The sequence below is a fragment of the Typopeltis vanoorti genome, chromosome 24 (assembly GCF_054136105.1).
Source record: "Typopeltis vanoorti isolate ZY-2024b chromosome 24, IOZ_Tvanoo_1.0, whole genome shotgun sequence".
Lineage (NCBI taxonomy): Eukaryota > Metazoa > Arthropoda > Arachnida > Uropygi > Thelyphonidae > Typopeltis > Typopeltis vanoorti.
Genome location: NC_143572.1, coordinates 10,231,707 through 10,250,074, shown reverse-complemented (window position 1 = coordinate 10,250,074; position 18,368 = coordinate 10,231,707). Strand labels below are relative to the sequence as shown.

The window sequence follows — 18,368 nt, the reverse complement described above, 5'->3', positions numbered from 1 at the left end:
ATTGTGTTGTTTATTTCCATATTTAATATACCATCTTGTTGTACAATCATTTTACATTGTGCTTTAAGCCAATAAGAATACAATTTGGTCTGCTAAATCCCAAATTGCCAACCCATCATTGTTAACCTTCATAGAAGGTTCTACAAAGGAAGAAATAGAGAACATTTTGAGGCATTAGAGTGGGAAGCTGGCTTAATGAAAAAGGAAAAGTTGGTCTTTGTTGGAGATCTAAACAGCAGAGTAGGAAATGATTACATATATATATATAAATGTTTTGGGAAAATTTGGAGAAAAGTGCAAAGCTAATAATAATGATAAATGCCTGCTGGATTTCTGTTCAGAATTAGTTATTACTAACATCATGTTCCAACATAAAAATATGCACAAATTCACATTGCCTATGTGAAAGTCTCATTGACTATGTCAACGTTTCCCAAACTGTTCCGCAAAGTGAATAAGTGTTCCGTGAAAAATTATCAAAATTAATATAAGCCTGGAATGGTTTTAAATGCTGCGACAAGTTCAAACATGTTTGAAAATCAAGCGCTCCTCACTTTGCGTGTGGATTGTGCTATTAAGGCCAGTGCGCGCTGGCCTTGACTCAACTGCTGGCCGACACCTCTAAGCCGAGTAAAGTATGGTGATATCTATTCTAGGAAACGTATGGTCACAAGCAAGGTTCAACGTGATGTGTTGCAGCCCGACACGCATGTAGTGTGTGTGCTTAGCTTTACATTGAATACAAGACCAATGATACTCGACTCTAACCAAGGTGTTCCGTTAAAATTTCAGGATTTGTGAAGCATTCTGTCATAGGAAAAGTTTGAGAAACCTTGGACTATGTTACAGTTGATAGCGATGTTTTCCCACTGATTGAGGACACAAGAGATACAGAGCATTTGATAAAGGAAGTGATCACTATTTAGTTTTGAATTTCATATTGAAAAGTGTGTACGAAGGTTTTAAAATGAATCAAGACTGAGCAACTGAAAGTTGCTCAGTCTTGATTCAGACTGTAGACCCAAATACACATCATTGAAGAAACAATGAAAGAATTTGGAAACAAGAACCAAACCTTGCAGATTCATGTGGTGAGGTTGTCTACAAGGATAAAATCAAAATAGCTATAATAGCACTTCACAAGGTTGGAATGCAGCCACCTGTGGTTTTCAAACATGTTAAAAACCCTCGAGATCAGAAGGATGTTTGTGTATCAGACTATTAACCATTATAACAATAGAGAAGACATACCTGACCACCAACGAAGAGGTTCACCATGCTGAATTAGGATGCAACAGCTTATGAGGGGTGTGAAGGCATACCTGTCATAATCCTGTGAGAACACAGAAAGTGATGTCATGAGAGATGAACGTTCCACAAAGAATGATATCATGTGTACTAACTAATGACTTAGGGTAAGAGCCAATCATCGTTCTACTGGACACATCGTTCTACTGCAGCAGAGGGTGATAAAATCAAAAGGCACTTCTCCGGCAGTACATGAACAACAGACAGAAATATTCTCTTTACAGATGAGAAGATTTTCACTACTGAAGAGCTGTTTAAATGCCAAAACGATCAGTTATACCCTGGATGGTCACACATCACATGCCATAGCACCAGATTCAGGGATCATCACTCCATGTTAGTGATGGTTTGGTGGAGGTGACATATCAAGGAATATCCAAGTTGCATTTCTTTGAGAAAGGAATCAAAACCTCTGCCAAAGTGTATCAAGATACTGTGGTACTGCCCTGAACAGCACCGTGTTTCATTTTACATTGGACTTTCCAACAGGACTCAGTCCCTGCACACCTACAAGGCAAGGATCACACAACGCTGGTTATAGGCAAATGTGATTGGCCATTTGAATTCTCTAGGCTTCAAACTATGGTCAGACTTTGAGAGAGTAGCTTGCAAGAAACGACACCCCAGCATCGCCAGCCTGAAGGTGGATTTGGAGCGAGCAGTGGCAGAGTTTCCATTGGATGTTGTGCACGCTGCCATCTGTATGTGGCCTCTCAGACTTTGGGCAAGCATGAAGGCAAAAGGAGTATATTTTGAATGCTGAGTGCACCTATATGTATGTTACACATGTGGTTTGTATGTGCTGATGATTTACTAATAGATTAAAGGTTTATATGCTGTGCAAGGTTTAACAGTATTTATGGCTGGACTAGGTATATAAGTAAATATAAACAAAAATTATTAGAACATCCAAATCGAATGAAACAATAACAGACTGCAAAAATACTATACAGATATAAAATAAATGGAAAAAGAAGAATTGGAAGACCAAAAAAATCAATGGCATGAGACCAGAACAGGCCACTTTGCCTAAAATAGGAAGCAGCAGAAGATAACAGCCAAGCAATGATGGTTGATTGGTTATATTAGGCCAAATTGAGGCTAGGACTTGTGTGAATATGCTAATTTGAAGTCTACCAATAAAAAAAAAAAAAAAAAAAAAGAAAGGAAAAAAAAAAAAAAAAGAGCACCGAGACAACAGAAAATGTTTCACTTTTAATTTTCTTGACTTCCTCCTAGTCTGAGAAACTGTCTTAAATATCAAACGTAGCAGTTTACAGTAGGGTTTTATAATCAGTGTTCCATGCAACAATGATGCTCTGCAAAGTGCATCAAGTTCTGTCAGGTTTTCAATGAAGTGTCATATTTCTTGTTAACTAAAAGGAAAAGATCGAAATGATGTGTGTTAACATAAGGAAAGAAATTCATTTTACTTATATCAACCACTTACACTAAATACTGTACAACTTATAGGTATATCGGTGCTGTGCATATAGGCAAAATAGTTTTATGATAATACATAGCAAAGAAATCCAACTTGACTAAATCATCAAGAATAGTCAGATGTGTCTGCATAAAAATCAATGTCCCTGGGACGGATGGTGCTGGAGAAACATGCTTTATATGCAAAGGTGGAAACTATAATTATCATCTGTTTCCATTATTACTAACACAAAATGTTTATTAAACTAAGTTAACTGATTAAATTAACTGATAATGCAATATTGGTGACAATCTCCTGGTCACCAATATGCAATATTGGTGACCAGGAGATTGTCTATTTAGAGTCTTTTTGTTATTTGCTGTCTTTTTTTTGTGAATTCAGTGGTCACCTGGCAGGGAGGACATACGCTGCCATTCCTACTCAGAGAAGTCAAGGAAGTATGGGTGTCATGGACATGAATCGCAAGTTATTAGTGTTACAAAACCTAACTACATATGCTCAATTGTTTTTTAATTTTACAAGAAAATAATTTACTTCAATTTGACTAATATTTCTCTGTAAACAATGATTTCAAAGATTTTTTGAATATTTGATATACCTTAACTAAAAATGAAGAAACAGGAGTTGAACTTCCTGATTTCTTTTTACATAGTACATTAAATGTTTTGAAAATAATTCAGGTCTTGAAATATTAATAAAGCCAATGAAGAAATGAATTACTAACACAATGTTCCAATATAAAAATGTGCACAAATTCAGACAGAGAGAGAAGGGGCAAGGAATAAGTCTCATGTTTTTGTTGACAGTCATGTTTTCTCACTGGTGAAGGACACTAGAGTGTACAGAGGATTTGAAATTGGAAGTGATCACTATTTAGTCTTGAGCAGGATAAAATTGAATTTCATGTTGAAAAGAAGAACATGTAAGAAAGTTTTAAAGTGAATAAAAGTTGAGCAGCTCTCAGATGTGACCTGTAGACTAAAATACACAAACATTATTCAAGAACATTATACAATGAACACTGAATAATGTTCATTGAATACAGAACATTATTCAATGGCAAGCCACGAATTAAACATTGATTGATTGAGCGAGAGAGGCATGTGGTGAGGTTGTCTGCAAGGATAGAAAACTCAGAACTCCACCATGGTGGACACTGGAAGTTAAAGAGGCAGTGAAGGAAAAGAAGAAAGCATATCAAAAGTTCCTGGCAAATAAGTCAGCTCATGCTCTTAGAGAATACAGAGACAAATGTAAGAAAGTAAAACATTGTGTAAAACTAGCTAAACAAGTCATTGGAAGACTTTAAGAACATTGAAAATAAATATCAAGAAGATGGGCAAAATATTCTGGAGGCTGTTGAAAAAGCTCAGAAATGGAAGAAAGAGTGCTATAAAAGCTATTAGATATGATAAAGGTGACATGAAAATTGGTGAAAATGATATCCTTAATATATGGAGTATTACTTCAAAAAATTGCTAAACGAAACAATCAGCGACAGCACAGTAGTGAAAAACACTCAACAGACATGCAATCAGAAATATATATCCATACTTGAAGTAGAAAAATCTATTAAAAGCATGAAATGTGGAAAGGCAGCTGGAGTAGATGATATTCGACCAGAAATACTCAATTTGGAGGTAAAAAAGTAGCTGCATTGCATAGTTCAAAAAGCCTGGACAGAGGAACGAATTCCAGATGATTGGAGTAGGACTAGGGGGTGCTTAAGGGTCAAAGCTGTATAACTGCGAGGAGACCTCCACATAGCCTTTAAAGGAATGCGGAGAACCGACCAGGGCTTCTAACCTTATGTCCAATCCTCACCTTCTCTTGGTGCACCCTGTTGGGTATCTACTTTGATACTGAACGAACGAGGATGGGCTGGCAATTTGGGATTTAGCCGACCAAATTGTATTCTTATTGGTTAAACCAAAATAAAAAATGATGGTACAACATGACAAAATTTCATGCCGGCTGGGGCGTCGTCTGGTTAAACAAGGCCCCCGTTGTTTTCGCCAGGGAACCAGGGTGAACAGCGAAAAGTCAGCTATTGGAACAAATCTGAAAACAAATCCCAACTCAGAGTTAAAGATCGGTACTATCAACGTAAGAAATGGAGCTAGCTGAGGAATTAGATAAGTACCAGATCGACATAATAGGGGTGACTGAAACAAAAAAGACCAAAACTGGTGAGATCTTTCTGAGCAATAAATACAAAATGTTATATTCAGGCAATGACAATCAAGGAAAAGAAGGAGTAGCCATAGTATTCAACACAAAATACGAGGCTAATCTTCTTGAATGGCAGTCAGTCTCGAGTAGAGTAACGTGGGCAAATATGAGAATGGGGAACTGGACAATGAGACTTATTTGTGCCTATGGTCCCACAGAAGGTTCTACTAAGGTAGAAGTGGAGGAATTTTTTGACGCTTTAGAAAAAGCAACTGACACAATGAAAAAGGAAAAGTTGGTCCTTGTTGGGGATCTAAATAGCAGAGTAGGAAATGATTGTGAGACATATAACAATATTTTGGGAAAATTTGGAGAAAAGAGCAAAGCTAACAATAATGGCAAATATCTGTTGGATTTCTGCTCAGGACATGGACTGGTTATTACTAACACCATGTTCCAACATAAAAATGTGCACAAATTCACATGGAGAGAAGAGGCAAGGAATAAGAAAAGTCTCATTGACTATGTTATTGTTGATAGTGATGTTTTCTCCGAGGTGCAGGACACCAGAGTGTACAGAGGATTTGAAATTGGAAGTGATCACTATTTAGTCTTGAGCAGGATAAAATTGAATTTCATATTGAAAAGAATAACATGTAAGAAAGTTTTAAAGCGAATAAAAGTTGAGCAGCTCTCAGATGTGAACTGTAGACTAAAATACACAAAGATTATCGAAAAGAAAATGAAAGAGTTTGAGAACAGGAATCAAACCTTGGAGATTCAGTGGCAAACTCTGAAGAAAACATTGATTGATTCTGCCAGAGAGGCATGTGGTGAGGTTGTGTGCAATGATAAAAAAATCAGAACTCCCTGGTGGACACAGGAAGTTAAAGAGGCAGTGAAGGAAAAGAAGAAAGCATATCAAAAGTTCCTGGCAAATAAGTCAGCTTTTACTCTTACAGAATACAGAGACAAATGTAAGAAAGCTAAACAGTGTGTAAAACTAGCTAAACAAAAGTCATGGGAGGACTTTGGCAAGAATATAGAAAATAAATATCAAGAAGGTGGCAAAATATTCTGGAGGTTCTTGAAGAAGCTTAGGAATGGAGGAAAGAGTGCTGTAAAAGAAATTAGAGATGATAAAGGTGACATGAAAACGGGAGAAAAAGATATCCTTGAAGTATGGAGTAATTACTTTGAAAAACTGCTAAATGAAACAAGCAGTGATGACAGCACAGTGATAAAAAACACTGACCAGGCATGCAGTCAGGAATACATATCCATACTTGAAGTAGAAAAAGCCATCAAAGGCTTGAAATGTGGAAAGGCAGCAGGAGTAGATGATATTCGACCAGAAATGCTGAAGTATGGTGGTATAAAAGTCTTACATTGGCTGCACTGCATAGTTCAGAAAGCCTGGACAGAGGGACGAATTCCTGATGATTGGAGTAGAGCTCTCATAGTACCCATATATAAAAAGGGAAATAAAACTGAATGTGAGAATTACAGAGGTATTTCCCTACTGAGTGTTCCTGGCAAGATCTATGCAAGTATACCTGAGAAACGGTTGAGAAGAATTGTGGAAGAAAAGCTTGGTGAAGAACAAGCTGGATTCAGGCCAAATAGAGGCCGTCAGGATCAGATCTTCACTTTACGACAAATAGTGGAGAAAGCATGGGAATATAACAAAGATCTGTATTTAAGTTTTGTCGATTTGGAAAAGGCATATGACAAGGTGCCAAGAGAGAATCTATGCAATATGCTGCAGTTATATGGTGTCAATGGGGCATTATATCAAGCAATACTTAGTCTTTATTTGAGTTGTAGGTCAGCAATTAGAATTGAAGGAAGTACAGGAAGATGGTTTAATGTTAATTCTGGTGTCAGACAAGGATGTACATTATCCCCTCTGTTATTCATTATCTATATGGATCACATTATGAAGGAAAGTGGTATTAAACCTGATATCAAAATTGGAGATGTTAATGTCAGCTCTTTTCTTTATGCAGATGATGTTATACTTCTAAATAAATCCGCTACAAGACTGCAAGATTCTCTGACTAAATTGAATAGCTGTTGTAATAGATATGGTATGAAGGTCAGCAATAAAAAGACAAAGACAATGAAAATAGGCAGAATCATTGAAAATGTCAACTGTGTAGTGAATGGAGAACCTGTGGAACAAGTAAAACATTTCATCTACTTAGGCACGATTTTTACTGAAGATGGTAAATTAAATATAGAAATAGACAACAGAATCAGCAAAGCTGGTATGGTGGGAAGTCAATTGAATAAATTCATATGGAATAAGAGAGAAATTAGTCAGAACACTTAGCTGTATACAAGACAGTGTTCAAACCAGTTTTAACTTATGGATCTGAGAGCTGGGTCAGAAGTAAAACACTTGACCAAAGACTAGAGACCGCAGATATTAGAGTCCTGAGAAAGATTAGAGGCGTGAACAGATTGCATCAATGGCAATATCATATTAAAAATGAGGATATTAGGAAAGAACTTGACGTTGTCAGCATCCAGGAATGTGTTAGCAGAGCTAATCTCAGGTGGTATGGTCACTTAAATAGAATGGGAGAGGAAAGATTAGCAAAACAAGTGTTCTCTGCCAGGTTGGCAGGAAAACGACCCAGAGGAAGACCAAGATATATGTGGATTGATACAGTACAAAGTGCCTTAGACGATAGAAATATAAGATCTGATAATGTTGGAGTCTTGACAAGTAACAGTCTGATTTGGAGGAAAATTGTAGATAGGAAGTTAGTAATGATGTAATTTTTTCATGTAGTACTGTCATATCCTGTACACCCCTTGAGGGTACATGGCAGGAATTTGATGATGATGATGGAGTAGGACTCTCGTAGCACCCATTTTTTATAAAAAGGGAAATAAAACTGAATGTGAGAATTACAGAGGCATTTCTCTACTGAGAGTTCTTGGTAAGATCTTAATATATGCAAGTATACTTGAGAAACAGCTAAGAAGGATTGTGGAAGAAAAGCTTGGTGAAGAACAAGCTGGATTCAGGCCAAATAGAGGCTGTCAGGATCAGATTTTCAATTTACAACAGATTGATCTGTGAGATCAATCTCACAGATCAATTACGACAGTTAAGTAATCATGGGAATATAACAAAGATCTGTATTTAAGTTTTGTAGATCTGGAAAAGGCATATGACAAGGTCCCAAGAGAGAAGCTATTCGAAACGCTACAGTTATATGGTGTCAATGGGGCATTATATCAAGCAATACTTAGTCTTTATTTGAGTTGTAAGTCAGCAGTTAGAATTGAAGGAAGTACAGGAAGATGTTTTAATGTTAAATCTGGTGTCAGACAAGATGTACATTATCCCATCTGTTGTTCATTATCTATACTGATCACATTATGAAGGAAAGTGGTATTAAACCTGATATCAAAATTGGAGTTGTTAATCTCAGCTTTTACTTTAAGCAGATGATGTTATACTTTTAAATAAATCCAGTACAAGCCTGCAAGATTCCCTGACTAAATTGAATGTTAACTGTTGTAATAAATTTGGTATGAAAATCCACAATAAAAATCCCCATTGAAAATATCGACTGCATTATGAATGGAAAACCTAAATTATAAGTAAAACATTTCAGCTACTTAGGCACAATTTTTAGGCATAATTAAACAGAATCAACAAAAGCTGGTATGGTAGGATGTCAACTGAATAAATTTATATGGAGTAAGAGAGAAATCAGTCAAAACACTAAATTAGCTGTATACAAGGCAGTGTTCTAACCAAATTTAACTTATGGATTTGAGAGTGGGGTTAGAAATAAAACATTTGACCAAAGACTAGAGACCAACGTTATGAGAACCTGAGAAAGATTAGGGATGTGGACAGATGGCATCAATGACAATATCATATTAAAAACAAGGATATTAGGAAAGAACTTGATATTGTTAGCAGGGCTAATCTCAGGTGGTATGATCACTTAAACAGAATGGGAGAGGAAAGATTAGCAAAACAAGTTTTCTCTGCCAGGCTGGGAGGAAAAAGATCTAGAGGAAGACCAAGATATAGGTGGATTGATACAGTAAAAAAGTGCCTTAGAAGATAGAGATATAAGATTTGATAATGTTTGAATCTTGACAAGTAACAGATTGATTTGGAGGAAAATTGTATATAGGAAGCTTGCATGTTGAAGTGGTAAATGCATCTATTCCACTCACTCCTTTCTTAACTGCACATGATATGAATTACACAGAAGTTCCTTGTCCTCTTCTCACTCTCCATATAATGAAAAAAATGCTTCAACAGCCAGTATCCTATAACAAATCTTTCAGAATTGTAAAGGTTTCTATCATATCGCTTCTCCTCCTCCTATTTACTAGTATCTGCAGTCCACATACGCTTAATCTTACTCATAACCTAAATCTGATATGTTGATATTTTTTAAACTCTTTTGTACCCTATCCAAGAAGCCCTATAATTTATAGTTGCAAAGTGATGAAATCCTTAAATGTCAATTTGCTTCAACATCACAATTATCTTCTGGGTTGTATTTGCAATTCCTGCTGTCTATGTGATCTTTGAACGTAATTTATTATTTTTTTATATTACTCCCATACACAACAGACAACAAGGCCTATACAGCAAATAAATTCAGTGTGTGGCTAAATGTTATCCAAAACTCCAAAATTTCAAGCATCATTATCAGTTTCTCCAAGAGTAATCCCACCAATAAAATATGCCAGTGAAAATCTTGTCACACCAAAGTGCATAACTTTACACTTACTAACAATGAAATGAAAGTTATTATCATCTGGCCACAGTTCTAGCTCATTATTATTATTATTACCTGACACCTCCAGGGAGTCCAAAGCCTCATCGAGGGAGAGCACCTACTCTACAACTCTCTGTCGCCACCACTCAATCCACAAACGAACTGCAACTACACCAATGCCATCTACTGCCTACCACCACTAGTATTTTCACAGACAATCACAAACATCCATGACCATGGCAGGATTCGAACCTGCAGCCTTTTGGCTAGAGAGAGGATACGCTAACTATTAGGCCATTCAAATCATTCAAGTCATTAAGCGCAGCATATCAGTGGCATGTCTGACTGCTTTGCCTATCTTTGTATCATCAGCAAACAAATGAACATCTCTTGTCAGATTCTTCCCATTATCATTAATGTATGTATAGATTGAACAATGGTCCAAGGACTGATCTCTGGGGGAAGGGGTACATACACCACTAGCCATTTTAAATTTGGCAGATTCACATATACCACTTTCTGATCCCTGTCCATCCAGTCAAGAGTTAATATTCCAATCCTATATCCTCCAATTTATGCAACAGCCTTTTGTGTAGTATCCTGTCATATGCCTTAGCAAAGTCCAACAGAATCATAACATACCCATTCCTTTTATCCAGTTCACCCATAACATTATTATAAAATAGCAAATTACTCAAGACATGATCTCCTTTTAGTGAACTCATAAATGCTGTTTCTTGCAAAGTATAGCTTGTCTGTTATCCCATTTCTGTATGCTAGTTCTTGCCAACTTCTTCAAAATCTTCACCACTCCGGAGATGCTGATAGACATAGTTTTTGCATCACTGTTGTAGCATGGAACTATCACACATTCTTTCTATTCCTGTTGAATCTTTCCTGAGCGAAGATGACTGAAATTATACGACCAAGTCAAAGGCCCACCACTTCAGCTAAACATTCCTTTAGCATATGTGCTCATAACTCATTTGTTCATATTGCTGAATTTTTGTCCAGGTTATGAAACAGCTCTACAATTTCCTTCTCATATATCCCTCTCTCTCTTTCTTAATCCAATTAGAGGAAGCACCGTGCTCAATGTTGCATATGTCTAGTTCATAGATCTTAGCAAAGTATGCATTCATTATTTGAAAAGCATCTGCTTCAGACACAAGCATACCTTCTGCATTGAGTGTTATTTTTTCACTTTTATTCCTTCTTTTACTTGCTAACATAGTGATAAAATTCTTGGTTGCCTTAATCCTGCACAGTCAGTTTCTTTTCATATTCTGTCTTTGTTTTCTACATAGGACTCTTAATTTTTTTGTAAATAATTATATATGTATAATTTTTATATTAATTAAACTGTTTATTTTTCTTTGTATTATAATCCCTTATTTTTGGGATTAAGATAAGTTAATGCAATAAATCAGAACAGTTTTCATAAGTTGGGAACCGTTATCCTTTCAAGGTAAATAAATTTTGATACTAGCATTTAGAAACCAATATTCATTGCACAAACTCTGACGTGCAGTAAAATAAAATTATATATAGGACATTTCAAATTAAGTTCTCTCTACAGAGCAATCTGTAGAGAGAACCAGTAGATGAAATAGCCTCAATACCCGGTGGGTATCCTAAAGTAGATCATGGGGAAGAGATTTTTACAACAATAATAATAAAATAGTTCAAAAAATGACTGTGAGCAAGAAAATATAGAGAATTATGCATACCATGTGGGACACTTACAAAGGATAAAGCAATCAGTCACTCATCTATGAAATGGCCTCTGCATTCACCAGACCTGTGATTTTGGTTGCGGGGCTACCTCAAAAGCATGGTGTATCAGGGCAAAGATCTTCACCTTGCCGATTTGAAAGACAAAACTGCACATCATGTGCAAAACTTTTTGACAAATCAGTTGTGTTCTGCTGTCGACAATGCTGTACGACAGTATCCACTATTGGTCCTGCATCGAGGTCAATACACTGAACGTCACCTCTATTGATCAACTGAGTCTCCTTGAAGTATGTCAGTTCTATATGATATGATGTTATTTGCATCATATTATTTTATGAAATGAGTGAAATAAACATAACTGAATAACTTCGTTTGCCACTGACTCAATCATTTCACAATCACATATACTGGTTCACATTAATGTAATTTTCTCCCACTCACGGCACCAGATTTTTCCTAACAGTTAATTTTTTTCATTGTCAAAATTTCTTTCCCATGATCTGGTTAGGGTACCCACTAAGTTTGAGAAAATATCCTCAAACTTGGTGGGTACCCAACTTTCATCTACTGATTCTCTCTACAGACTGCTCTGAATAGGGATACCTTAATTTGAAAACCCTGTGTGTGTGTACACACACACACACACACACACACACACACACACACACACACACACACACACACACACACACACACACACACTGGTATTAAGCAGTCACCTGCTTGATATTATCTTGATTATTTACATACCTTAAAGAAGTATGTGAGATACAGATATTTTTCACAATAATTCTCAAACCTATGCAAAACTCTTCTAGTACTTGTATAAAATGAAACCTATGCACAAAAGGTTATCAATCTTCAGTGAATCAGTAGTAGTAGTACTGTTGGAGAATTAAGGGTTGAATAATTTGGATAATCCGCTCTAGACACCAAACATGGAACTTTTTACAAGATAGTTTATGTCTTTAATAAGAGGAGTGGAATTTATACAAAGTGGGTGATAACATTCTTCTACTACATGAAGGTATTCATACGATATGAAGATATTTGAATTGTTAAGATAAAGATGTATAATTATGTCATACTATTAAACCCTAAAATTATATTCCAAAATTCAGTGCAAGTCAAATATAATAGAAAATCATATACAAAGAAATAAATGTCATCTAAACAGAAGCATACCTTTGCATGGGTAACAGCACTAACAAGAGGTCTTCCTTCTCCACTCTCTGTCAAATTGTATGATTTCAATTTCTGAAGGGCCTCAGATAAATGAGTATCCAATTTCTCTTCACGTAGTTTTGTCTTGGTCAGTTCATATTCCAAGTCTTCTATACGATTTTTAAGCTCTGCATTCATAATATCCGTGGCTGCTAATTTATCCTGTATCTCAGAAAACTGAAATTGGTAATATGTAATATTATAAAGTCAAACAATGAGCCACTATGAGTTTTAGATTTTACATATTAAATTTTTATGTCTATAATTGAATTTTCAAATTAATTTTCTTATTCACTAATTATATGAAGAGCCAAAGGCTTCAATTTGGCGACATGAACTTATTTAAGTTAAGGGATATTACATATGGGATGTAATATAACTTAAATTTCTTATTCATTATATTCAGCATTCTCAACATAAGAAAAAACAAGTATTTACCATGTATTGCTTTTCTCTACAAGGAGAAGGCATGCATGTGAATGAAATGATTGACCAAAGGATCATGTCATATTTAGAACTTCAAAGTTCACCACTCAATGGGTTTGATAACAACAGCAAATGAAAACATCTGAGTATGCACACACATATAAACAAGCTCTATAAAACTGCACAGAAAACTAGAGCAGAATCTTAGGTTAATGAGCAGAATAAGTTGTTCACTAAAGAACATCAATGGAAGTTCTGTTGCTTATAGCTGGGTGATGCTTCTCCTGTACATGCTAACTTAAAAAAAAAAATAGCAAGCCATCCTTTTTTTACAGTGGTCTGCTGTTTTGGCAACAATTCAGATTACGTTTCTGATAGGTAGTGCAATGCAAAATTAAGTGACTCCGTAACAGGCCATTTACCAATCAAAGCTACAAAATTGGGAAATCACCACATAGCCTTTTAGAGAATGTGAGAAACTAACTGGGAGCTTCTGACCTAATGTCCAATTCTCAACGTGTTGTAGTGCATTGCATTAGTTATCTACCTTGATAATGAACAAACAAAGATGGACTGGCAATTTGAATTCAGCTGATCAAATTTTATTCTTACTGACTTAAACCAAAACAAAATCATAATACAAAATGATGGGAATTCATGCTGGCTTGGATATTACCTGGTTAAACAAGAGACCTCTGCAGTTTTTGTCAGGGAACCAGTGCAACAGTAAAAAAAAAAAGTAATCTACTGGAACAAACTTAAACTTGTATTACTGAAATGAAGAAGACCAAACTGGTGAGATTTTTCTAAATAAGAAATAAAAGATAGGAGTGGCTATAGTATTCAACATTAAACACTAGGATAATTTTCCTGAATGGCAGGCAATGGCAAGTTGACATAAGTAAACATCAAAATGGGGAAATGGACAATAATACTTTTTTTGCCAATGGTCCCACAGAAGGTCCTACTAAAGAACAAATGGGGAAATTTTTTTAACCATTAAAGAAGGCAGCCACATAGAAAAAGGAAAAAGATGGTTCTTGATGGCAATCTAAACAGCAGAGCAGGAAACAAATACCAGACACACAAAAATATTTTGGAAAAATTTTAGAGAAAACAGTGAAGCTAATAATAATAGTAAGTAGGTGTAGGATCATTCCATGTGAAGACGTGAATAATTTGAAACCCCTGTAAAATAGGCGATTTTTTTATTATTATTTACTGACTATTTTTAGGTTACTTTGTATATTATTGTCATTTTTACTGTTTTTATTGTATTCGATGCATTTGCTAATATCTTTTAAGACAATGTTAAATTAAGATAGTTTTTAATAATGAGTTTAAGAAGAGGGCAATGATAGCAAATGATTCAATGCTATGATGCAGGGTATGTTGAAAAAAACAGATGCACGTTTTTGGATGTGTGGAGTAATTTTCATGGTAGAAAAGATTTGTATAAGATGATGGCATGCACTTTAATGGATTTGGCATCAGGTGTATAGAGAAATTATTTGCTGTAATATTTACTGGCACAGTTATGACTTTGATGAATGGATGAACTACACATTGGATTCAGGCATTTTGAGTATGTGTGAGAAAGGAAAAGAGAAAGTTGCCTAACTGAGTCAAGAAGACTACATTTAAGTATAAGAAAAAGTGAGACAGTAACTTATGTCTATATAGAAATGCAAGCGACATTAGAAACAAAGTGGTTGAGCTTGTTGCTTTGGTTAATATGTTGTGCTCTAAAATTGTTGGCACTAGCAAAACTTGGCTCTCAAAGTCAGACATTGTAACCGAAATCAAGTGCAAAGGATATAGTATTTTTGGAATGACAGAAGAGGAGTACTACTATAATCCAGCTAGAATAGAAATGCATGAAAGCAATAATGATAATAATTTCCCATGTAGCAATCACTTTGGAGCTATCTGGTGTGGAGGCTAACAGGATGAAGGGGATAAAGAAACAAATTACCAAATTATCCAGATGAGTAATTATTATGGGTGACTTAATTATCTGGATATTGATTGGCATCAGAGAAAACTCATGATAAGAATGAAGGAGAATTTATCAGGCTATTATGTGACAACTTTCTCAAGCAGCATGAGAAAGAAGCAACTTGAGGATAAAGAGTGTTAGATTTGATCATCGCATCAGAAGGTGTCTCAGTTAAGGATGCGAGTATTTTGCCACAAGTTGATGACAGTGATTATGCCATACTGACCTGGAATGTGACCGAATACACGGATGCTCCAATCAGGACAGGTTATAAGCTGATTTACAAACCTGGAAATTATGATAAACTCAGGAGAATACTATATTTGGTTTCATGATATTGATTTTTGAATGGGAAGGATATCAGCAGTGCATGGGAAGCATTGAAAAGATATAGTATCTGAATGTGTCCCTAGAGTTTGAAGAACAAATACAATGGGAGCCAAACGAACATGCAATCTCATTAAACAAGAGATCCATAAGAAGATAAGGTGGAAGGAATATTGTGAGAATAAGAGTGAGAGGAATTATGAAGTATATAACACTCGGGTCAGAAAGGTTACGAGTATTGTATGGCAAGCTGAGTTGGAGTATGAAAAGAAACTGGCTGTATAAGCTAAAGGCAATCAAAAGAATTTTGTTATTTTATAGTAACTTTACTGAATTCAGATGGTATCCTAGTATCAGAAGCAATTCAAATGAAATAGTTCAAATAATGAGTGCTCACATCACCAAGATCTATCAACCTGGCATATGTAACACCAGGTTGATAGATCTTGCTTCATCTAACACCACATTATATGACGAGATAGAGATGCATGAAGAAGTTCTAGAGCTATTGCATAACCTGGATAAGAATTTGACGATTGGGAGAGATGGGATATCAACACCTATGCTAAAGGAATGTTCAGTCAATTTGCCTAGGCCATGGACATGTTTGTATCATTTGAGTCTTAGCTCAGGAAAGATCCTACAGGAATGAAAAGAATGTATAATAATCCCATTGCACAAGGTTGATGCAAAGGCTCATGCATCAAGCTATAGACCTATTAATATCGCTGGTGTCACTATGATATCTTCACACTAATTCAGAACACAGGAGCATAGAGAGGATTTAAAACAGAACATAATCACTATTCAGTTGTGAGGAAAATGTTATTCAAGAAAAAAAAAAGTTTAAAGATAAGAATAAAATCTTGAAGATTAACTGGCAAACGCTGAAGAAAACATTCATTCAGCCAAGGAAGCATGTGATGAAGTTGTTTAAAAGGATAGGAAGATCATGGACTCAGAAAGTCAAAGAGGTAGCCATGGAAAAGAAGAAAGCACATCCAGGAAGTAAATCAGTATGTATTCTGAGATAATACAGAGAAAAATGTAAAAAAGGCAATGTGTTAAAGCAGTTAAACAAAAGTCATGGGAAGACTTTGATAAGAATATATAAGAGATGATAAAGGTGAAGGAGTAATTCCTTTGAAAGATTACCAAGCAACAGAACAGTCAATCAATAAGTGACAGAACATTAGTAGAAAATTAGTCAAGAGGAATGGAATCAGGAGTATTAATATGTGGAAGTATAAAAAATCATCAAAGTCTCACATGTGGAAAGGCAGCTAGCTGGATTAGATAGTACTGACCAGAAATGCCATATATGACTATATAAATCCCATGTATGAATGTATAAAAGTTTTACTGTGGTTGCATTGCATAATTCAGAAAGTTGAATTCTGGATAACTGAAGGAAACTTTCATAGTACCCATCTGTAAAAAGAGAAATGAAACTGAACATAAAAATTACAGAGAAATTCCCTCAATGAGTATTCTAGGTGAGATTTATGCAAGCATACTTAAGAAAATTGTGAAAGAGCAACCTGAACAACCTGATTCATATGAAACAGGGGATTGCCAGAATCATATATTCACTTTACAAGAAATAGTTGAAAATCATGAGAATATACATCTGGAAAAGCTGTTCAAAAGGCTGCAAGTATATGTCAAGCAATATATAATCTATATTTCAGTTGAATATGAACATTTAGAATGTTAATCTCAGCTCTTTATTTTATGCAGATAATGTTGTACTCCTAAAAAAAATTCAGTACTTAATTAACTAAACTGAATAACTGCTGAAATTGGTATGAAAATCAGCAATAAAAGGACAAAGATATGAAAATAGACAGGAACATTGAAAACATCAGTTGCATCCTGAAAAGAGAAACTATAGAACAAGTCACACATTTCATTTATTTAGGCAGGATTTTAGTGAAGATAGCAAATTAAATATTATAATAAACAACAGAATTAGTAAAACTGGTATGGAAAGAAGTCAATGGAATAAATTTATATGGAATAAAGCAAAATTAGTCAAAATATTGAACTAGATGAATACAACACATTGGAGGTTTAATGGAATATATACAACACTCAAAATATGTACGGTGTATATATATATATATATATATATACAGCACTTTGGACAGACAGGTAGATCAGCAACCATTCTACTTAGAACACAAATCATACATCTGCAATCATGACTTGGTCAATCTGGCCTTGCAAGATCTCCTGGAAAAAACCACCATGCTCCACCATAGTAAATTCAAAAAAGAAAGACCATTTTTATAATCTGTAGCAGCACTCAGAAATCAATCGAATTTAAATAAATACGGTTGCATAAAACTTCCAAAAATTTGGAAAACATTAATTATCAGAGATCTCACCTTACATTCTAGGCCACCTACAAATGCCCACAGAGGCCTCACCACCTAGAGAGGACTTTAGAGTCACCCACGTGTTTCACATTGTGTCATATTTGAGTGTGTTACATTAGTTTTTTTTTTTGTAATCCCTGAAGATATCTCAGTGACTGAGATGAAATATTGGAAGCATTAAAATCAGTTTTAATCCTTTCTGAGTGCTGTATTCCATTAAGCCTCCAAGCTTAGTGCTGTGATGTCTTCACAGCACTAAGCTTCAACACACGAAATGAATACAACACAGTATTCAAACCAAATTTAACTTAGGGATCTGAGAGTTAGTTTAGAAGTCAATATTTGCATTGATTTTTAAACCTAGCATTTAAAATCAGATGGCATATTTAAAGGGCATTCCATTTAAATATGGTCACTTAAATGGAATAGCAGAGGAAAGGTTAGCAAAAACAGGCGTTTGATGCCAGAATAGCAGAAAAAAAAATACCCATAAGAAAACCAAGATCTAAGTGGAGTGGAGTGATGTAGTAAGAAGTGACTTAGAAGACAGAAATATAAGACCTGATATAATATGGAAGTCTTAA

General features: G+C 35.3%; 1 protein-coding gene across 8 annotated transcripts in view; it reads right to left on the bottom strand.

Moving 5' to 3' along the window:
• The window catches only part of Bre1 (E3 ubiquitin-protein ligase Bre1), a 385,362-nt gene that overhangs the window by 254,545 nt on the left and 112,449 nt on the right, over positions 1 to 18,368 (bottom strand). For all 8 annotated transcript variants that reach the window (XM_090413492.1, XM_090413495.1, XM_090413499.1 and 5 more), the window contains exon 8: positions 12,613 to 12,828. In XM_090413492.1, the coding sequence (XP_090269618.1) occupies positions 12,613 to 12,828 (216 nt within the window). The remainder of the gene's footprint in view (positions 1 to 12,612; positions 12,829 to 18,368) is intronic.